This window comes from Mercurialis annua, linkage group LG1-X (genome assembly GCF_937616625.2).
Source record: "Mercurialis annua linkage group LG1-X, ddMerAnnu1.2, whole genome shotgun sequence".
NCBI classification, from domain to species: Eukaryota; Viridiplantae; Streptophyta; class Magnoliopsida; order Malpighiales; family Euphorbiaceae; genus Mercurialis; species Mercurialis annua.
Genome location: NC_065570.1, coordinates 49,102,075 through 49,125,402, shown reverse-complemented (window position 1 = coordinate 49,125,402; position 23,328 = coordinate 49,102,075). Strand labels below are relative to the sequence as shown.

Sequence of the window (23,328 nt, the reverse complement as noted above, 5' to 3'; positions counted from 1 at the left end):
TTTTTAAAAAAAAAAATAACTCTGTTTTTACTGTGAATAAAAAATACTCTATAATATAGCATATAATTAAGCGTTGCTATCGATGATATAAAACAATTTTATAATTCTTCTACAAAAAAAAAACAATTTTATAATTAATGATATTCAAAAAAAAAACTTTAAAACTCAAGACTTATCGGTATTAGAAGGAGCGGTTTTACCGGTTGAGCTAAGTCATTTTTTTTAACATGTTTGATTAGATAAGAGCATCTCCAATACAATGCTAAAATGAAGTGCCAATGCTATAATTTAGCATTTAATTTTAAAATGCATCTCCAATGCAGTGCTATAATTTGTGCTAAATTTAGCATATGCTATATCACATGCTAAATTTAGCACAGACTATAGCATATGCTAAAATTCAACAACCAATAGCAATTCACTATTAATTACAATTTTACCACGGTTATTTTTTGCATTTATTATTTTAACCTACTTTTTTTATTTTTTTTACTTTTTTCATTTTAATTTTTGTGCTTCTATTTAATTTTACAACATCGATTTGATTTTTTAATAGTAGACCAAACATCAATATAATAAAAAAAATAAATAATTTATTTTTATATAATTCATCGATTCTTTTAATTATATCTTTTGAAAAGTTCATTATAAATTAAAAAAATATTACATAAATTTTAGTTTAAAATATTTAATTAAAAAAATTATTAAAAAATTAGCAATTAATAAAATTAAGAGATAATTATCTTAATAAATAATTATAACATTTCTTTTTAACTTTGTGCATTGGTAAAATTTGAAATGCTATGCTATCTATAGCATTTTATCACTTTTTCATGCTAAATTTAGCATAAAAAGTAGCATCCCATTGGAGATGCTCTAAATATAGAAAAAACGAAGAAGTACGTGGCTACGGCTTTTTTTCATTTTAAAATACCCTTGTTTAGTTTATGAAGTCAATTTAATTACTCATAGAAGGGACGTTACTAGATTCATGAACTAATCATTTTTGATAATCTTTGCACATGTAAATTAATACTCCCTCCGTCCCACTCTAATTGACAAAATCTAGAGTTTTTGGTGTCCCATTTTAATTGACAAAACTAATATAACTACTCCCTCCGTCCCATTTAAGAAGGGACATATCCCATTTTTATTTGTCCCACTTAAAAAGGCCATATCGTGTTTTTTGTGCCAATTTATATGAATTTTCCTTTTTTACCCCCTTTTCTCTTTCCATAATTAATGACTATTAGTCTATACCCAAAATAAAACACTATCATAAATAGGGGTAAAATAAGAAAACACTATAATAATCAATGCTTTCTTAATATATGTGAAAAAGTCATTTGTCCCTTCTTAAACGGGACGGAGGGAGTATAATTTTTTCCTTTAATTTTTCATCTTTACCCTCATTTAAAGTCATGGCCTTTATGGGAAAATGGTGAATATTTATTGAAAATTTGACTAATATACTAATAGCATTAATTAGGTCTATTATCAATAGAAGGGTATATAAGTAACTCTCTATGTCATTTATTAGTTTGTATTGATTATTGTAATTTAGTTATTTTGTCAATTAGAGTGGGACGGAGGGAGTAATTAATAATTTTATGATGTTAGACTACCAATCATTCCATTCTGTAATTAGTTTTGTTGAGTTTGGTATATTTATATGACAACAAAGTCTACTCTTTAAAATTCTCATGTATAATTTAAATTTTTTTATTTTCATACATAAACTATCACTTTTTTTTCAAATTCATGCATGGTGTTGAGGTGTCATTTTATTGGTGTAAAGGGACCTCCATCCTAGCTAGCGAATTACACCAATGGAGCCGGTGACAACTCAGCACCGTGCATGAATTTGAAAAAAGTGGTAGTTCATGCATGAAAATGAAAAAAATTAAACTACGAAAGTAAAATGAGAAAATGTGTAAAATTAGTGAATTTTTATGACATTAACCTTTTTAATATCATTGTCCATTTTTTATTTTTGGTGATGATACTATTTCTAATAAATATAATTTTTAAAAATTAAATTTTTTATATTATATTTATTTAAAATTCACTAATTATTGTTATTGTTATTTTTTAAAAAAAAATAATAATTATTATTGCAGTTAATAAAGTAAATGAAGATAAATTTATAAATTATAAATATTAGTACAATTTTTAAAACTACGTAAAAGTAGTAGAGTAGACAATTATAGTGGAAGAAGATAAAGTATTAAAATTCAGGATTAACTATAAAATCAAATTAAAATCACCGACATATTCATTTATTTTTATCCAAATCCATCCTATCCAAAAACTCATCCTACCACCAACTTAAATAGGCTATTAATTAGCTATGACACTCTAATTTAGACCCTCCTATCATTAAAATTTCTTCAATTTTAAAATTGGTTGCTAGATCCCCTAAATTTTATCTAATGCTCAACTAAATTCTTTTTACCATAAATTGACCAAAAACTTTTAAAATCTATTAGAATTATTAGTGGGAGTAATTATTAATTATAAATTAGTGAGAATGTGACAACCCACATATTTATGAAAGTGTTTAGATTCAACCATGACCTAATAACTAGAACTAGTTAATAGGTGGTTGAACCTTTACACTTATAAACTCATTTATATTTGTTCTCCTAAGCAATGTGGAATTATCTTTAACACTCTCCCTCAAGTGCAACCGAGACTGGACATCCGGTTGTCACTTGAAATTGACTCCCCCTAAAACTGAAACTTTTTGATTTAATTAAAAGCAGCGGTGATACCGGACCAGGCCGTTAGGAATGAACATCCAGACGGACAACTGGCAAATTAAGAATCCGGGCCAAAACCTACTGAAATTTTTATTTAATACGCAGCGGCAATACCGGACCGAGCCGCTGGGACTGGACATCCATACGGACAACCGGTAAATTAAGAATCCAAATATTAGTTGGAGTAATTATTAATTATAAAATGGTGAGAATGTGACAACTCACATGCTTATGAGAGTGTTTAGATTCAACCATGACCTAATAACTAGAACTAGTTAATAGGTGGTTGAACCTTTACACTTATAAACTCATTCATATGTGTTCTTCTAAGCAATGTGGGATTATCCTTAACAGAATCAATAAAAAAATAAAATCAAACCAACCAACTAAATCTAAAATCACCCATCTAACCAACCAAACTTAAAATCACTCATCTAACAAACTAAACCTAAAGTCACCTATCTAACCAACCAAATCAAATCTAAAATCACTCATTTAAGCAAATCAAACCTAAATCACTAATTGACCCATCAAATTATTCAATCAGAAACCACCACCCACCGCCGCCATCTTTTTTCCAGTCACCGCCACCAACAATCACTGAAAATAATTCATCCAAAAATTAAATAAATAATTAAAATATTTGTTTACATTTTAAATAAATAATTTTTAACCTTTCAAAAATATTTTTTTAAAACTGAAATCTTCTTCCGTTAAAAAAAATGGTAGGATTTTTTTGACCGGAGGTTGCAGAGACGGTTTCCAGTCTATGGCGGTGAATGGATAGTTATCTATTTTAGGTTTTATTAGATAATTTTAGTTTTGATTTAGTTGAATAAATGGTTTATATTGAATTTATTTGGTTGGTTGACTTTAGATTTGGTTAGATTAGGTTGGATGTTGGATGTATTTGGATGGATGATTTTAGCTTTAGTTAGATTGAGTTTGTTTGATTTTTTATTTATATCAGAAGTATTTTGGGCATTTTTAGAAAAAAAATGAGAGTAGGGGCGGTTTTGGAACAAAAAAAAATTAGTTGATCATTAAATAAAGTTAGAGAGTAGTGGTCAATTTTAAAGTTGAGAAAATTTAATGATAAGGAAGCTTAAATTGGAGTGTTATAGCTGATTAGTAGCCTATTTAAAACTTTTTCATAATAATATGAGGACCCTATAGATACTATTGATTGCAGCACCCTAAAAAAAAGAAAAAAGACTAATGAATGTATGTCATAATGTTATTTATACCATCAAATTACATCTCATTATTAATTTTATAAATAATATTAATTTTATAATTTCTATCTATGAGCAACATAATGCTCACGATTGATATAAAAAAACTGAGCCAATTTTCTCATATATTCATAGTCTTTTTTATTTGAAAATCAAATAATTTAATTTTCTATTTTTTATTTCCGTCAATGATTTAGTCATTCAGTTTATTTTTATGTTAGTCAACCAAATTAACGGACTAAAGCAAAAAAATGATGTGGTCTTCCATTTTTATGTTTATCTACAATTTGATTCCTCAAATTTAAAATTAATTTTTTTTGCCATAAATATAAATCGAATGCTAGAGTCTCAATTGTTAGTAGTTAAAAATTTAATGCCACCATATTATCATTGGGGCTTTACGTTTGTCCCTTAATAGATTAATCTCTTAAGATGTGAATGTGCAGGTTTGAACCCGGAACCTCCACTTCATGGGAGAGAGCCTCCACCACTAAGTCACACCATTTAGTTCAAATTTGAAATTAATTTACCTTTTAATTTTTTGACGTGGTTTATTAACACCATAAATACACTGAGAGACTATATTATAGACAAAATTAAAAATAAAATATCAAATCGTTTAATTTTTAAATAAGAGAGTGCAAAATGTAAATTATGACAAATACAGAAAGGTTTTAAAATAATTTGCTCAAAAAAATTTCATATAACAGGTAACATCCCAAAAAGATTCAGAGTCCATACCTATTATATTGTGTGTTTACCATAATAATGCCAATAATTGGAGAAAAGCTTACGTGTTTTTCTAAGTATGCCATTAGGAATTGCTGTTCACAGTTGGCACTCAATGAAAGTAACATCTTTTCTGAGTTGGCATTCAATCATCATCAATTTGATGCTCAAAAAAAGCTCTAAGCAACAACTCTCGTATTTTATTTTTTTACTTAAATTTTATAAAATATAATTTAAGGGAAATTTATAAATTGAAGAATTTATAAGGTTAGGAATCGGAATCGGAATCGGAATCGGAATGAGAAGGAATGGGAATGAGAATGATTGTTTTCATTTTTTGTTTGGTTCAAAATTAATGTGGGAATGGATAAAGTTTAATAAAAAATATTTATTATTTATAAAAAATATTTTTTTTATAAAAAAAAATTAAAAATTTTTAAAATTATTTTAAAAATCTCTCTTTTATTACCGCTCTCCGTGGGAAGTTTTCGATTCCGCCCATCCCTTCTTATGAGATTTCTATACCACCGTCTTCTATAGCAGGGGATAGGCCGACAAGACTAGCACCGCTTATTTCTCCATTGACCCATACCCTATTATCTTCTTTCTCTATAGGGGATGTGAACGGAGAATCAACGAATATTTATCGGAAGATAGTCGGAAAATAGAAAGGGAGAAAACCCGCTGCTCTAGGATGAAGTTCGATATGGCCAGGAAGGTCAAAGACTTAGAAAAGTTAGGTCATCAAGTTCCAGAATTGCTCATCAAAAGTATATTCTTTTACTTCCTAAAGCGAGCAGGCCCCCTATCCCACACCAGCCCCCCTGTCCAATTCCTTGAACAGGGCCTCGCCTTTAATGGCTACTATAGAAGAGAAAAGGGTGATGACCACTTTACTTACGACATTTCCTACTCAATCATATAACCAGACTTTTAGTAAAGTACAGACGGAAAAATAGGGAATTTCTGAACTTCATTAAGGAGTTAAACATTCAAAAGCAAAGCAAATGCGCCTTAGCCCTATTCGCCCGATTCACCGATAGTGTTGTTCGGGGAAGATCTTTTTTATTTATTACTTAGTCTTTGTCTTTACTTTAGCCTATACTATGATCTTTTTATACTATGCATCTCTATTACTAGTACCTCCCAGTGAAGCTTCTTTGGCTTGAAGACCGGAAAGAGGACAAGTGTCCCGCTATAGGAGAGACTTTTTGCTTTCCAACCTATGACGCTTTGTCAAGGAGGAGCTCCATTTCAAGGGATGGCTTGCTGGGACGTTCAAGAAAAGGTCTCATGGACAAAAAAGAATGCGGGTCTAAATAGGCTAAAGACCACAAAACGGAATCAAAAGACAGGCCTACGTTTTCTTCTTCTCGTGAGTTTACCCGGTTCCTTTCTTCAGATATAGATAAAGAACTACATCCGGGGCCGTCAAGCACTCATCTCTTAGAAGACCAATACCTTTTAATATACCCTTCCTCTCTCCTTATCATTTCTAATATACCCTTATTCTTATTAGGCAACTCCACTATTTATCATATTTCTTAATTATAGAATCGCTTCTAGTACTCCCTGTCTAATCTTGATTCTCCTTTACAGACCTGCAGACCTTACATACATACGCAATTCCTCGATTCATTAACGTGCTAGTTTGAAGCTCAAAACAACGACTGGGGAATTCTCAATCTTCCATCAATCTTTGTAAAAAACCTCTTTTCCTATAGAGGTAGGAACAAGAAAAGCAGGAATGGTACCAATGGCGTGGATTCCTATTGCTTTTTTTCCAACTGGGATTAGTGAGACCCGAAAGGTAAAGACAAAAAATCTAAGACACTGTTAGGTGACCTGCCATCTACGACCTGAAATGGGGACTTTCTAGTAGACCGATTTATCAAACTGTTATAAGCGAATCGAATTCCGCTTGGAATAAAAACCAGTACTGAGTGGTTCTCTTTTCCCCTGCAATTAAAAAAAATATTTTAAAAAATCAAAAAAAAATTATTTTGGAAAATATTTAAAAAATTATCTTTAAAAAAAGATTAAAAAATTATTTAAAAAAATTATAAAATTATTTTAAAAAAAATTATAAAATTATTTTAAAAAAATTATAAAATTATTTTAAAAAAATTATTTTTAAAAATAAATATTAAAAAAGTTTTTTTTTATTATTTTAAGTATGTTTTTTAAAAATAGTTTTTTTAATAATTATATATTTATTATTTATTATTAAAATATTTTGTTAAATTTTGATTCTCATTCCAAAAATTCCATTCCCATGGGTAAGGGGGGAATGGGTGATTCTCATTGAAGGGGTAATCACATTCCCATTTTCTATTATAATTTGACAAAACAAACATAAACAATGGGAATCATTTCCGTTTTCATTCACATTCTCATTCTCTTCTTTTTGTGCCGAACCAAACGGCCCCTGTTTGTAAAACGGGTGGCAACTCAGTTTTAACATGGTTATTTACTTGTAGTTCATGCTCCTAATTTGATAGTTAATTAAGAATTTACAAAGGACAAAATTTAAGGATCTAATTAAATAAAAATAAAGTTAGAGGGTAGAATTGTAGAAAAAGGTAAAAGTTAGGGATTCCAGTATGGGACCTTTAATGTAAAAACAATGGAGTATGTTAAATAAGTCTTACTGGTCGGTCCGTGCATGGGCTAAATTAGATGGCATTATTGATGCAGGAAATTACATATTAGGAAGATTCCTTAATTAATGGGTGTTGTATAAGCTCATTTATACATTAGATCAATTTAGATATGAAATACACATGTGAAAAATGAAAAAAATATAAATATAAATTTAATATCCTCAAATATAATTAGAAAAGTTGAGAGAGGGTTTTGAATTTGTTTCTTATTTTCTGTTTTTGTTACAGGTCTATCCGATAAATGATTGAATTATTGGAGAATATTATTTAAAAAGAATAAAAGATTGAATTATTAGAGAATAAGTTTGCATCATAACATAAGAAATGAAATGCCGACACTTTGGTAATATATTGTGTACACTTTATTGCTGGTCTAATTGGTACACCAAGGGAATGCCTTTCTCTATATCTATCCCATCAACCTCATTCTTCACACCCACACCTCAGATACCCCAAATATTTTCCCTACGACCTGGCGTAACGCCCACTAACTTAACATTCACCCCGGTAATTGATAAGGATAACTATAAGAATTACAGATATGAAATATATGTACATATCTTTAATACTGTTACAGTACTAGATAGCCATCAAAGTAGTATAGTTAGACTATGACTCATTTATGTATCCTATATATAAGCTTGTACTTCACACCATTATAATCTATCTGAGTATCATAATTCTACATGGTATCAGAGCCCTACAAGAGTTGAACACCTAAAATGGTAAACGATCAAGCGATTGTTCCTGCAAATTCTATAGCAGACATGAATCTTCCAAACGCCAACTTCACTACTCATCTTTCAATCAAACTCAACACAACAAATTACCTTCTTTGGCAAGCACAACTATTGCCTCTACTACGATCATATGATCTGGCAAGCCATATTGATGGCGATATCCACCCTCCACCAAAAACAGTGAATGAACAACCAAACCCTCTTTATCAACAATGGTACAAACATGATCAATTAGTTCTTACTTGGATCATTGGCTCTGTCTCAGAAAATTTCCTTTCTCAACTCGTAAATGTTTCCTGTGCTCGGGAAGCATGGCAAAAGCTTTCTACAGCTTATGCATCTAGTTCTAAGGCTCAGATTCGAATGATTAAATTTGCCCTTTTTCGTCTTCAAAAGGATCACTGAATCAATTGCGTCATATGTTCAAAGAGCCAAATCTATGTTTGATCAACTAATTGCCTTGGGCAACTCAATTCAAGAGGACGATCTTGTCCAGATAATTACTAATGGCTTAGACTCTACTTATCGTCCATTTACTCGTTCTTTGGAAAACCGTCTCGATACGGTTGGATTTGATGATTTGTATGGATTGTTATTAAGCGAAGAATCAAGTTTAACTAATGAATCTATGAAAAGCAATGTTGTTCCTTCTGCTTATTCTGCTTATTCACCTCATAATACTGCTGCTGCACCATACCCCTCAATTGGCGGTCGGTCTGTCTCCTATAACCGTGGACGGGGTGGTCGTGGAAGAGGCAGAATGAACCAGCCCTTCCGTGCCTTTGGTGCGACGGGAAACTCCTGGCGTTCCTCCCATCAGCCAAACCAGCTCACTAGCACATGGCAGCATCCTACTCGCAACTTTGCAGCTGATCCGATGACAATTACATGCTATAACTGCTATGGAAATGGTCATTATGCAAATACTTGCTCGTCTCCGAAAATTCGACGTGATTCCAGACAACCTACTCAGCCCGCAACTCACCTTGCCTTTGCCACACCTACCCACATGCAGCCTTCACATATTCTGAACCAGTCAAACCAGCCTTGGATATTGGATTCGGGTGCAACGCATCACTTGACTTCGCAAATGGACAATCTTTCTGCCTCTACTGAATATACAGGCCCAGATGGCATCAAACTCGGAGATGGTAAAACTGTTCCCATAACTCATATTGGTTCCTCTTCTATTAATATTTCTGGTTCATCTTTTTATTTAAATGATATTCTTAGAGTCCCGAAAGCATGCGAGAATTTATTGTCTATATCTTCGTTTACTAATGCTAATCAAGTTTCTATTGAATTCTTTCCGTGTTATTTTCAAATTAAGGATATCCGCACGAAGCAGGTGCTCCTTTCCGGCCCGAATGACAATGGTCTCTATACTGTCTCTGTGATGCCGAACCATGATGTTTCTTCTTCAAAAGCAGCCTTCAAATGTTCTTTGTCTACTTGGCATGCCAGACTAGGCCATGCCAATATTCGCACAGTTCAGCAAGCTTTAGCTAGTTCAAATATCTTAGTTGATAATAAATTTGATTTATGCCATGCTTGTAGCATTAGTAAAAGTCATAAATTACCCTTTTCTGTTTCTGAAACTATTTGTGATGGACCTTTAGATTTGATAAGTTCAGATGTTTGGGGACCCTCGCCGGTTTCTTCGGTTGATGGGTCTCGCTATTATGTTCTTTTTCATGATCATTACTCTAAATATTGTTGGATTTACTTTTTGCGGAATAAATCTGATGTCTTGAATACATTCATCAAATTTCGTCATGTCGTTGAAAAATATTTTGGTCGTTCCATCAAAGTGTTTCATTCAGATTTAGGAGGAGAATTTATAGCCTTAAAAACTTATCTTTCTGACAATGGAATTACTCAACGTAGTGCCTGCCCCAAAACACCTGAACAAAATGGGTCGGTTGAACGTAAACATAGGCATATTGTTGAAACGGGTCTTTCTTTGCTTAATCATGCCCATGTTCCTCAAAAATATTGACATACGCTTTTGACGCTGCACTTTATGTTATAAATCGATTACCCACCTCTGTCATAGCTAACAAAGCACCCTACACTAAGTTGTTTAATTCAATTCCTAAATATGATGAACTACACGCTTTTGGTTGTCTTTGTTATCCGTGGCTCCGACCTTATGCTCAACATAAACTATCACCCCGCTCGTCGGCTTGCGCTTTTCTTGGTTATAGTAAATTACACAAAGGTTTTATCTGTCTTGATTTATCATCTCTGAAAATAATAACTTCCCGCCATATCATTTTTGCAGAATCTGATTTTCCATTTAAGAAGACTTATGATGCTTTGCACTCTCCTGCACAGCCAAATGCTGCTCCAATTACCATATTATTGCCAACTCTTCAAACAAATCCCAACCACGGCACAAATACAAGAGTACATCGAGTTCCTTAGTCGACAACTAGCATTCCTTCAACAGGTCCAACAAGGTCATATCCTACCTCCCCCTCATACCGTCTCTCGACAAAACACCACACCCCTGTACGTCCCAACAGCACCCACTTATCCTCTAGAGTTTTACCAAGGACAAACAACCCCCGAGGAAGCCACCCCTGAAAAGAACCAGCAAGAACATCAAATCCCGAGGAATGAACACATAAACCAAATCGGCCATAGAGCACTTAAAGAGCCGAGAAAGACTCCAAGATGAGTAGAAATCGAGGAAAGTGTACACAAGCGCTCCCCCCTCCCCAATTATCAAAAAAATAATTGGTACACAAAATCAAACCTTTTCATTTTCTCTTAATAAATCTAACTAAAAAAAATTCGACAATTTTAGTTCATATGTACTAATTAATCAATTCTATCTCAATCTTAAATTATTGTATGATATCGTTTTCGCTATTTTGAATCAAAACGACATCAAATAAAGGCTGTAAAATACAAAAAATAGAATAAAATTTAAATAAAATTTTTAAATCGTAAAAAAATGCTAAAATTTGAAATTCTATATATAAATAACTTATCTAAAATACACATCTTTAAATATGGTAAGAGAAAGAGATAGCACAATACTATCATAAACTTTCAATATTGCAATTTAAAAGGATTTTACTTTACACGAGCGAGATTGGGATGAAATGACAAACTTGTTTTATTTAGAGACTTTAGGTTCAAACTCTAAATATAGAATGATTTTTAAAAAAAAATAATTATTTTTGGTCTTAATGAGTTCTATCCAACTCGATCCATAGTAGTCGGAACAGTGTTATGGACATCCGAACTTAGCTGTAAAAAAATCTTACTTTACAAGTATCCCACCAATCCTACTGTATACTAATAGTAATAAATTTCATTTGGTTTTATAAGAAAAAAATAAATATATAATATTAATTTAATTTAATTTAATCGAAGTGAGTTAATAATTCAAATGATATAAGCGCTGAGCAGCAAACTGCTAAGCTGTGAGTTCAAGTCTTCTCACAAACGCGCTCTCTCTCCAATTATCAAGACAAAACAAAATGCACATTTCTAACGGTAAAAAAAACAGAGCATAAAGTCCACCGAACAAAGAAAGATATTACACAATGCCATGAGAAACTTCCAATAATGGAATTTGAAAAAATTCCTACATTTCACCAAAAGAGTTGAAATGAAGTGGTAAAGATTTCCTCCGTATGAACTCGAATTCGAACCCTAAATATAAAGTAAATTTAGAAAAAAAATGAATGAATTTTATCGTCTTAACAAATTCTATCTGATTCAATCCGAATTAGTCAGGACAGTGCTCTTGACATCGGACGATACCTATAAAACAATTTTCTGAACTATGAGTATCCCACCAATCCTTTTATAGTCTATATATTAATAAAAATAAAAAGACCAAAACAAAAAAGTAAGTTAAATAAAATAATGGAGCAAGTTAATGCTTAAAGCATATGCTAGGAAGATCCTCTACCCACAAACCAAAAGCTTTATGCTTTTAAAATCCAGCAATCTCTCATTCATTCATTCTCTTTCTCAAAATCATCATTTTGGTGTTCATGAAATTGTGATGATGTCTAGGGTTTGTCACAGTCAGAGCAGTGACTGTGAGATGAGTGATGAAGAGGGTGATGAAGATCATAAAGATTCATTAATGAAGTTTGATTGATATATTGTTTTTATATATCAGTTGGGCAACTAAGCACCCTTTGGCAATTAGTTTTAGTTTTTTTGTTTTTGGTATTTTAATTAATATGTTGAGGTGTATCAAATGATGTTGTTATTATTACTAGAGATTGCTTTTTTTGTTTGTTGACTGGAGTTTGCATGTTAAACTTTGATCTAGTGTATTTTTTTTTTGTTTTTTTTTTGAAAGTTTTGACAAATTGATGGTTTCTTAATTATTTGATGAGGTTATTTCTTTAGTGAATCATCAATACAATGTAGCTTAGTTCAAATGAAGGTTAACTAACATTTGTTTTCATGCTCTATAGCAGCATATGCCCTTCATTTGTATATTTTTTGTGTTAGATTGGAGGCCTAAAGAGCCGCGTGAGCTAGGGGTGACAATTGGTCGGTTCGGTCAAAACCGAATCGACGATCCTCAAATCGAATTAACCGATAGACAGAAAAGTTAAAATCAAACCGACCGAGTAAGAAATTCTAACTGAAACCAACCAAATAAAAAGGAAAAAAGTTCCAAATTGATCATGTCACATAAATTTGTGGAGCAAGATAACTACTCACAACAACAAAAACAAGGGTCCATATGCTTGCATTATCAGGATATAAAAATAGATATAATCATTCCTTTTACAGCAATATGTTGCTTTGAATAAAACTTGGTCACCTAATTCTCAGTGGAAAGAAATGTAGAAACAGTTCATGAAAGGTTGATAACTTGCTATGTTGGAAAAGAAACCAATTCTAACTAATCACAGAATAAGAATACTGGCATTAGCACTAGAGTGGGGACCTTATTCTGTTTGATAATGAAGAATAGAAGAATTTGTTCTCATATTCCAAAATGAGCAATTGCAATTGCTCTCCTAAACTTACTATTTTGTGGGGATAGGCCAGTTTTCAATGGTTAAAATCCGAAAAAAATTGGTACACGTTATATGTAAATATGGAACTTTTAGAAGAATTTGATCCAAATTGCTCTCGTAAAAAAATTAAATCTAGAGGATATAAAATTAAGTCAAATTGCTCTACAATCACATCATTTAATAATTATTTTTGTTATTAATTGGGCTAGAGTTGAGCTTGAGAAGCTTGGAGGTCATTCAAACTCAGAATTTTAAGAATTTAAGCTCAAACCAGTATTACATACTCAAAAAAGTTCAGGTTTCCATAACTCATGCCAGGCTCATTTAAACCAATAATTTCTCTATTGGGCATACGAAGATGTTTCCGACTAGTATATAATTAAGATCAAGTATTTTCATTGATGAAAAGCCAATACACAAGGTATTATATAACGAGAAATAGATGAATGTGATTTTACTAGCACTACCAAACATAAACATTTGCAAATAAATGCCGAAATTGTAATAAACAATCATTTACCAAGATTATCTTTTAAGGTTCAACTACTTAAAACATCATATAGCGCTTAATATAATTTTAAACCATACAACCCGCAATGTTACCTCGAGTTCAAAAAAATGCAAAAACAAACATTGGATGAACCACTAAGTAATAAGACAACAAAAATTCTCGAAAGATGTTATCAATAGAAGAAACCGAGTACTTTGCCTCCAACATTCTTTCTCCTAGCTTCTTCATGATCCATAATACCAGCAGATGTTGTCAGAACGATATAGCCAAACTGCATACAGTGATTATCAGAAATTATACCATTGGAAGATAGCAATAACATATAATCCTACAATATAATGAAACATATCTTGTGAACTACATTAAGAAGAACCCTATAAAATTGTCGCCGATTTAACATGTAGAGCACATTCAAACATTGATGCACAAGTAACATCAATGAAAATGACTATTAAGACGGCAAAGAACCCTTGTGTAAGAAAAATAATATGCTCCGGTCAAGAGCTTAAAAACACAACTGAATAGAAACTTCCAATTTACCTAGTGGAACTACATGTGAAGATCATATTCATTCAAACTAAAGTTCCCTTTCTCTCTCATGTTTAGTGTAAAATATTTCTTGCAAAGACTCACCTGTCTTGAAGGGAGCAACCTAGCAGTCCATCCTTCAATCTCCTTGACTCCGACATCGAAACGAGGACTGATGACACCACACTTGTTCAACCTTCCGTTGAGTTCAACCACAATCTTTCCAGATCGGTGGTCATCTACATACTCAAACTCACCAATATATTCTGCACATACAATTAGGCAATTTAAAACACAGGGAAGGACGCAATCCTTTTGCAAGATATGATTTCCAAAAGCAAAATTTTAGAACTAACCATGCTTCTGCATAACCATAAGAAATTTGATGATGACTTTAGAGGATGGCCTGATCATAACCTGACGTTTACCCCTTTTCTCAGCATTATACATGCTCTTAAGAGCATCATTCAAAACGCTGATTCTCACCATTCTTCCAAATGCAAACTAACTGCAAATTATACACGTAAAATCAAATTAGAGTTCAAGAAAGAAGGAAATCATGGGCTATGCACTGCAGTCAACACAGAAATGAACCTAACTACAGCGAACATAATACAGTATATCCAAAAAAGTACAAAATACACAAACATGAAATTGAAGAACATATTAAATAAAGTCACACTTAATATTAAATTCTATAATCTCAGCTTCAGTTATTAAAACATTAACACAGAGATTTATTTGCACAAAAGAGAAAATTTACATATTTTCATGACAAACTTTTGAAATGGACACCAAGTCAGAACTTATATTATAAAGTTGGTAATGATTGTTCAAGTGATTCAAATCAAAAAAACAAAGACCCAAAACCACTGCAACAGGCCATTAAAAAAGACCTAAACATTTTAACTAAAAATAAAATTAGCCAAATGCAATTCTTAGTTATACATGATAATATTAATATGTAGCATGATCAAACAGTGCCAAGAACATAACTTACAGTACAAGAATTATAATATTTTTTGCCTAATAGATCTAAAGATATTCATTACATAAGAAATGTATATATGAAAGAGGCGTTTACCGGAGACACAACAGCGGCTGCGTGCGTTAGAAGATGAAGTTCAGAGACGATGAAGCAGCAGCTGGTGCTAGGGTTTTGACATTACAGGCATTTTAAGTGAAACAGACGGTCTTTATTTAGGGCTTCTTTGGATTAAGATGTGTTTTACTAAATTACCCTTTTAAAAATGATTATTGGGCCGGGCTATTTACCTGGGTACTATGCAGGTCTTGGAGTCCAGTTCATTTGTACTGATAGTAACGACATTCGAGGCTAGCGATTTGATCTCAATGTTTACCTGGACTCGAGTTCAATGAAGATTAAAAATAATTATTAAGGAATTATCATATGTAATCTAAAAATTATTACACTATTAAAAGATAAAATTCAATAAAGGATATAGGGAACAAATAAAAAGAAAACAGCCTAACTAAAACCATAAACAAACTAAAATCGAAGCACAGCTCTCTTAACAGTTTGAGCTAAATCATGTGCTAAAACATTAAAACCTCTAAGAGTATAGTAGAAGGTACAACCAATGAAAAGTTCCTGAAGATGCCAAATATCTCTACATATTCCCCAAGCTGCCGAAAGTTGAGATTAAAGAGAGTTAACAGATTGAATAACCTGAAGTGCATCCCCTTCAAATATAACATGCTGCCAATTCTGAGAATAAGCCCACTGCATAGCTTCACGAAGAGCTAAGAACGCAAAAATTCCAGAGTCCCAGATAGAACAGAAAATAGCACTAAACTTTGCCACAACATAACCTGCATTATTGCGAGCTACAGCTGCTATTGTTCCAAACTTAGCATGTTGACAAGTAGCAGCATCAACATTGATTTTAATCCAATTTTCAGGAGGTAAAGAAGGCATAGCAGCAGTACCACTTGGTAAAGTCCTCTCTTGAGAGATTAAAAGAGATTAGGAATAAATAAACTATTGACAAGCCTGAGAAGCTAACCTGAGAGTAAGACTTTGTGGAAATGAATTCCTGATTAAAGATGATAGCATTTCAGGACTTCCGCAATTGCCATAAAATAAAACAGAACAACGTGAAAGATTCCATAGATGGATCCAACTGTTGAATACCAGAACAAACTTTTAACCATAAGTTTGGAAAAGAAGTTGATTGCATCCAATACGCTCTAAGAGATAAAGGTGATAAAAACCAAGTATGTTGAGAAAAAGTGCAAGTAAAAAACAGGTGACTTAAAGTCTCAATCTGCTGACAATGAGAGCACAAAGATTACACCTGAAACCGTTGTAATAACTGATCCCTAGTAGGTAAGGCATTATGAAGACAACGCCAGATAAAGAAACGAATCTTAGGAGGAATTGGAGCATGCCATAGAAATTTCCAGTTTTGAGTTGAAAAACCTGCTACAGGGGACAAATCTGATGCATGTTGTTTATTAAAAAGATAATGATATCCCGATTTAACTGTGTACTTCCAGTAGGATTACAATTCCAAATTAACCTGTCAGCATAATCAAAAGTTGGCAGAGGAATAGATAAAATATAATCAACATCCTGAGAGATGAAAAGCTGACCAAGTAATTGAACATTCCATTGTGGTGAATGCTGAGAGAGAAGACCATTTACTAAAATTGGAACTGTAGAAGGATCAACACCTGGAAGTATGGGAGGAAAGGAAACTGAGATGGAATCCAAGGATCATGAAGACAATGAATGGATTTGCCATTATTGCATTGTCATCTTAACCTCTCTTTTACAAGAGAAGCTCCAAATTTAAGACTTCTCTGATCCCAAAAAGGTCTGGAACCCAAAGCAGCTGTAAATAGGTCCCTTATGGAAAAAAATTGGCCTTATAAACCTGATGACTTACTAAAGCATAGTTTTTTCCAAGAGAGCCAATGATATCTATGTCCATTCTGTATCTGACCCCACCAGAAATGAGAAGTGAGACTGTTAGTACGTGAAATCATTAGAATAATAATAATAATATCTGACGTGTTACTACTACGTTATCTATTATGTTATCTAATGTTAGATGAAATCATTAAAATGGTAATAATTTAATTCGTTTGCATCTTACGCATAAAATCATTGAAATCAGTTTTTCTTTAAATTCTAAAAAAATATAATAATGGCGGGCATTAATGGTAAAAAAATCACATTCATACGTCAATTATGAGCAATTAATAGTTAAATGCTTAAACTTCAAGACGTTGATGAGTTAATAAGCCACGTCTAATTTAAGTGAGATTACAGGTGCAAACTGTACTCATATATGCGGCCATTTAAAATTTGGTGATAATCTTTGTCTCCCGCAAGATACCTACACGCCTCGAGTGAATTAGTCTGAATGTGGAAGGGTTTAAAGGTGTCTTCTCATAATTGAGACTTATTCAGAAACCGACGTAAGTAGTAATTTGTCCCTTCAACTTGTAATAAATGGGTAATTAACACATAAATGAAAAAAAATAGAGAAGGTGGATATTTTTGGGTGATTAAAGCTAAACAAAATAGTCAAAGGGCTCAAATGATAAAATTGAGGGTTTATTTGCTTTTTATGAAACTTCAGGAACTTAATTGCTCAAATGATATAGTCTTGCAACGCCGTTTGGTTTCTGAGAAAGCTCAAGAAAATGGCAAAAAGACATAGCTTGCAGCTCTTTGTTAGCAGTACTACCTCTCTCCCCTTAAATAATTATTATACATCTAAGTCGTAACTTCTGATTCTTGGATTTCTATTTTGTTAATAGGATTATCATCCTACATCACAAATCAGAAATTGGAAAAATTGTTTTCGCCATTTGGAGCTGTAACAGAAGGTAATCTCCAGCTTTTTTGCAGTAATTGTATTTGAATTCCGTTCATTTCAGTTGAAATTTTGAGTCTATTTTTGTGTGTTTTAATTGTAGCCAGACTAGTTGTTGATCCGAAAACTCAAAAACCTAAAGGGTTTGGGTTTGTAACCTTCAATTCAGAAAGCGAGGCGCAGAAGGCCTTGAAGACGATGAATGGCAGGGTAATGATTATCTTTATACTCTTGATCTGTTGAACAAAAATGGCAAAACTATTATCTCTTTTTATATAAAATAGGCTGTAAGTATAAGGATTTCGAGTCTTGGAAGTTCTTTCACAAATGTTAAAACGTAAGACTCGATAAGTTTCGGTGCTACACAAGATGCAGTAGTAAAGCCCTTAAATGAGACAGCATTTGAATTCCTGAGGATAATTTGAGTGAATATTTAAGTTAGTGGGCTAGGTAAAGAATGACGGGAATGAGACTGCATTCGTTATGCTAAATGTTATTGACTAAATTTGAGAGATCATTTTCTTTGAGTATTTAAATCTAGTTACATGGCTCAAAGATTTGTTTAAGCTGTTAAAGTCTTTACTCGACTTGCTGGGTGCCAGACATTGATGCATCGTCTTATTCATCTATCCAAACATCTGTTTAAATTTTCAAAACTACAAATTTTAGGATTTAGCTGTTTGAAAAAGAAACGATGAGGGCTGTTGTTGATTGACTACGTGTGCTTTCGAAATGCATTTGTACTGTTGTTTTTCCGGTTAAGGATGATTGATGTTCATTGTCAATTGACTACGTGTCGCTCATGTTTTCTCATTTTCTATGCACATGTACTGGGTGAGTGTTAATGCGAACAGATAGTCGATGGGAGGCTTATATTTGTGGAAGTTGCAAAGAGTACAAATGCAGGAGAAGATGCTAGCTCTTGAAGATGTATATCTTGCCATAATTTTCTGCCAAATGTATTTGATATTAGATGATAGATAGCCAAAAGAATCCCTATTCAAGTGTTATGTATGTATGTTGGAGGTAACCTTCAACTAAATTCAGATTTCTCTATTGCAATTCCATTTTGTTTCATAAATTCGGGAATTTATAGTTATATTATTTTTATGTTCTTGATCATTGGGGAAGGATAATTTTGGTGCACACTTACCATAATACCATTTAAGTTATAGTGTATTAGTAGATTTTAAGTTAGAGCGTATTAGTAGATGGCATTGTTTTGTTACTAGAATAAATGATACTATGATTTACTCTTGAACTTTGTTGCATTGCTTGAATGTTGGTCCAAAACCCTGTAAAGAAGTTTAAATTCAGTGGGTTCCTCCTCCAACGCAATGGGTTAAGGTTAATATCGATGGCGTATTTAAGCCCACTACTAAAATTGCAAAAGCCGGAGGAATGTTAGAGATCACTTGGGCTGCTGGAAAGGCAGTGTTTCTGCTACAGCTGGTTCTTCGGCGTTGGGTGCAGAGCTTTGGGGTGCTTGCTACGGGTTGAAGTTATGTTGGGACTTGGGTTTCAAGAACGTCATGTTAGAAATTGATAATGAGCTGGGAGTGGAAAAGCTTAATGATCGTTCAATTCAAATGCTGCGGTTCTATCCTTATTGTTATCTTGTATTTGTAACTTAATTGGTAAAGACTGGAATGTTTGCATTTGCCATGTCTTTCGGAAAGCAAATTTTGCTGCAGATTTTCTAGCTCCACTTCAGGGTGGTGTTGTGCATTCTGTCCCACCTGCTGGTTTACAGTTCTGGATTCTACATGATATGAAGGAGACTGCTTATAACAGAAGAGTGTGTTGCTAACTTTTGTATTCTTTGATTAACCTTTGCCTCCTTTCTGTTTCTTTGAAACATTTCTAGTAAATTCTTTCATCCTAATAGAACATAAACAGCTTTCCGGCAGACTTGTATACTAAATTTTTGAATTCATTAATGTGAATGATTTGTTCTAACTATGCATTTAACTGAATAATCAATCCAAATTTCAAAATTAAAGACACTGGACAGCTGAGCATAATATGTATTTTGATTCATTTAACCATACTACAAACAGCAGGATCAAGTAGATCCAAACAACCTCCAATTACAAGCACCCAAATTAAAAAAAAAAACAAGACCTAAAATTAACAATCCCCAAATCTAATTACCTAAAAACCCTAACCCTAACCCATCAACACGCAAACCACCACCACCAGTTCAAGAGCTGGTAAACTTGGTGACAGCCTTGGTACCCTCAGAAACAGCATGCTTAGCCAATTCACCGGGAAGAACCAATCTAACGGCAGTCTGAATCTCCCGAGATGTGATCGTCGGCTTCTTGTTGTACCTTGCAAGCCTGGAGGATTCTTGAGCAAGCTTCTCAAAAATATCGTTGATAAATGAGTTCATGATCCCCATGGCCTTGCTGGAGATTCCGATATCAGGATGAACCTGCTTCAGAACTTTGAAGATATAGATCTTGTATGTCTCTACGCTCTTCTTTGATCTCTTCTTCTTCTTGTCTCCGGCCGCCGCTGCACCGCCTTCCTTTGGCAGTTTCTTTCCGGCCTTCGGCTTCTTCTCCGCCGGGGCTTTCTCGGCCACCGTCTTTTTCTCCTCTGCTGGTTTCTTCTCCGCTGGCTTTTTCTCTGCCTTTGGTGCCATCTTTTTCAAAGATTAAGAAAAGTTTGGGTTTGGATGAGAAAGGAATAGATGATGAGAGAGATTTGATGGAAAGATTAGAGATTGCGTTCGGTTTATATATAAAAATAGAGATGGGATGTTATTGGTTATTATAGTTTTAGGCGGATTGATGATGTGGAAATATTTACAACCGTCAGATATGGGTAGGCAATCTACGGTGGCAGTGTGATTTTCAGTTGTGCTGAGCCAGTGTTAAATTGGATTAATGACGTGGACCATAATTGCCGTTGGATTGGATTTAGAACAGAAGTCCTAAATATCGAATTGTTTTACTTTTAAGAAAGGCCGAATGTTGTAAAAATGCCAAATCTTTTACAAAATTTTCACAAAAGTCCTGACCTTTTAATTTTGTCGATTTTGGCCAAAAACGGATTATTTGGTTTCACAAAAGTCCTGAACTTTCAATTTTGTCGATTTTGGCCAAAAATGGATTATTTGGTTTCACAAAAATCCTGACCTTTCAATATTTGGCATTGCCACATAGGCGTCACATAGGCTCCACATATGCAAATTGAAATCAAATTGAGAGTTGGCCACAATTGAAACCAAATAATTTGTTTTTGGCCAAAATCGACAAAATTAAAAGGTCGGGACTTTTGTGAAACTTTTATGAAAGGTTTGACTTTTTTAAGACATTTGGCCTTTAAGAAACTGTCTTATATTTATTTTAAAGTTATATTTAATTGTTTAAAACTTTTAATGTTACTTGGAAATTTAAATTGTAATTATAATAAAAAAAATTACAAAATTTAAATAAAGAATATAAAAGCTAACAATTCCTAATCTTCTATATCTATAATTATTTTTTCATTAGTAAGTCGGCTCACTGCAAAAAAATTACGATTTGAATATTAGAATCAAAATATTTATATTTTTCAATGGATAAATAGAAGGACGTTAATTTTTAAGAGAAATTTACCTTTCAGAGTTGAAAACTTCTTTGTAGACCACATTTTTTGTATATGTGCCTTTCTTTTTATTTTGGCTTATCTGTCTTGATCAATATTTTAGTGGCCGATGCTGACACTCCTCTTGTAATGCCACATTAAGCTGTTCATAGAATACATCCTGGGGCAAGTAAACTTCGATGTTTGGTATTGTTTGTCCTTATGCTTTGTTGATCGTCATTGTAAAACATAATCTTACCGGGAATTGCTTTCTTTTGAAATGCGATGGGTATCCTTCATTTTCTACCAATAAAGGATTTCTAGGTAATAAAATTTGCCTTCCCCCATATTGTCCGACTGTTATTTTTGCATGTATAACATTTTTGTCGAACTTTTTGCATACCACTCTTGTTCCATTGCATAGTTTGTTTGTCGCATCTAAATTCCTTAGTAGTATTATCAGGCAGTTAATTTTTAGTTCAAGTCTATGTGGTGGAAGACCATTGGATAGCAGAGTATTTAAGAATTCTTCGTGGTAATAGTTATTTGTATCATCCACAACCTGATCATAGCTATCATATATTTGTGTTTCGTCGGGAAATAAGTCTATCATCTTTTAATTCAGGGTGTCAACGAATTCATTCCTTGTGGCCAGTATTGCCCTGTTCATCATGTATTATGGTGATGATGAATTTTCCTTCAAATTAGGAAATATTGCATTAATCAAGGTCGCCTTGTTGTCATCTTTAGCATTGTATGGTATTAACATCTCATTTGGGAGTCTTATATTATCTTCTTCTATTGTTGGCTCTTCTCCATTGTCAACTCTAAGTAAAAATTGGCTAAATGATAAATCTGATCTTGCTCTCATGTTAGTACTTAGCTTGAGTTTTTCCATTTTATTCTAAAGATATGATATGGCAAGGCTTGCACTAACTGTTTGTTCTTTTGTTCCTTTCGGTACCACAAAAAACACTTGCCTGAAATCTCCACCAAATACGATGATCTTTCCTCCAAAAGGGTTTATTACAGCTCATTATATCCATAAGACTTCGGTCGACTGTTTCAATTGCAAATTTTTTTGCCATTGGCGCCTCATCTCAAATGATTAATTTAGCTATTCTCAAAAGTTTCACTTTTCCACGTTGCTTTTATATGTCGCACATGGTTGTCTCTGTTGGATTGAGTGGGATGCTGAAACGGGAGTAAGCTATCCTTCTTTCGGGCATGATTGCAGCTGATGCGCCCAAAGTTGTTGTGGCTAAAGTTATCATGCCGCTTGATCTGATTTTCGCTAGTATTGCCTTATATAAGAATGTTTTCCCAGTTCCTCCAAGTACATCCACAATGAATACTCCACTTGCATTAGATTTGTCTTTATCTAGTATAGTGTTGTATGCATACGTTTGCTCCATATTTAGGTTATTTGCCACATCAATATCTATAGCCGGTATTTCAACTGCCAGTTCTTCTTCTATTTCTCTTATATTTCTCGACCGGTCTTGTGCTTGATTATCTGGAATTCTTAACACATCATAATTTTGTATATATTTTCCCATGCTTTGTAAGTGCTTTTGAATGTTATTTATTGTCAATGATATTCGGGCTTCCACCGAATCTTTATGGAGCCGTTTGAAATCTTCACGCATATCTTCAATGTAATCATCCCATAGTTGTCTGACGTCTGTTGGCTCGCAACATACCAATAAAATTTCAAGCAGTCTTCTCAG

General features: G+C 33.2%; 3 protein-coding genes across 3 annotated transcripts; 1 reads left to right on the top strand and 2 right to left on the bottom strand.

Annotated features, from left to right (window-relative positions):
- Nucleotides 1–13,634: 13,634 nt before the first annotated feature.
- LOC126665976 (40S ribosomal protein S15a-1-like) lies at nucleotides 13,635–15,400 on the bottom strand. The gene is made up of 4 exons (XM_050358924.2): nucleotides 15,259–15,400; nucleotides 14,531–14,682; nucleotides 14,280–14,440; nucleotides 13,635–13,917 (listed from the first exon to the last, which is right to left on the bottom strand). Exons 2-4 carry the CDS (start codon nucleotides 14,661–14,663, stop codon nucleotides 13,819–13,821), a joined length of 393 nt encoding a protein of 130 aa, XP_050214881.1. The 5' UTR covers nucleotides 14,664–14,682; nucleotides 15,259–15,400; the 3' UTR covers nucleotides 13,635–13,818.
- Nucleotides 15,401–17,751: 2,351 nt separating this feature from the next.
- On the top strand, nucleotides 17,752–19,103 carry LOC126664442 (small RNA-binding protein 11, chloroplastic). The gene is made up of 4 exons (XM_050356834.2): nucleotides 17,752–17,886; nucleotides 17,967–18,035; nucleotides 18,126–18,232; nucleotides 18,877–19,103. The coding sequence occupies exons 1-4, from the start codon at nucleotides 17,850–17,852 to the stop codon at nucleotides 18,946–18,948; spliced, it is 285 nt and encodes a 94-aa protein (XP_050212791.1). The 5' UTR covers nucleotides 17,752–17,849; the 3' UTR covers nucleotides 18,949–19,103.
- A 934-nt stretch (nucleotides 19,104–20,037) lies between these two features.
- Nucleotides 20,038–20,742, bottom strand: LOC126664441 (histone H2B). The gene has a single exon (XM_050356833.1). It carries the CDS (start codon nucleotides 20,670–20,672, stop codon nucleotides 20,226–20,228), a length of 447 nt encoding a protein of 148 aa, XP_050212790.1. The 5' UTR covers nucleotides 20,673–20,742; the 3' UTR covers nucleotides 20,038–20,225.
- Between the last annotated feature and the right edge of the window lie 2,586 nt (nucleotides 20,743–23,328).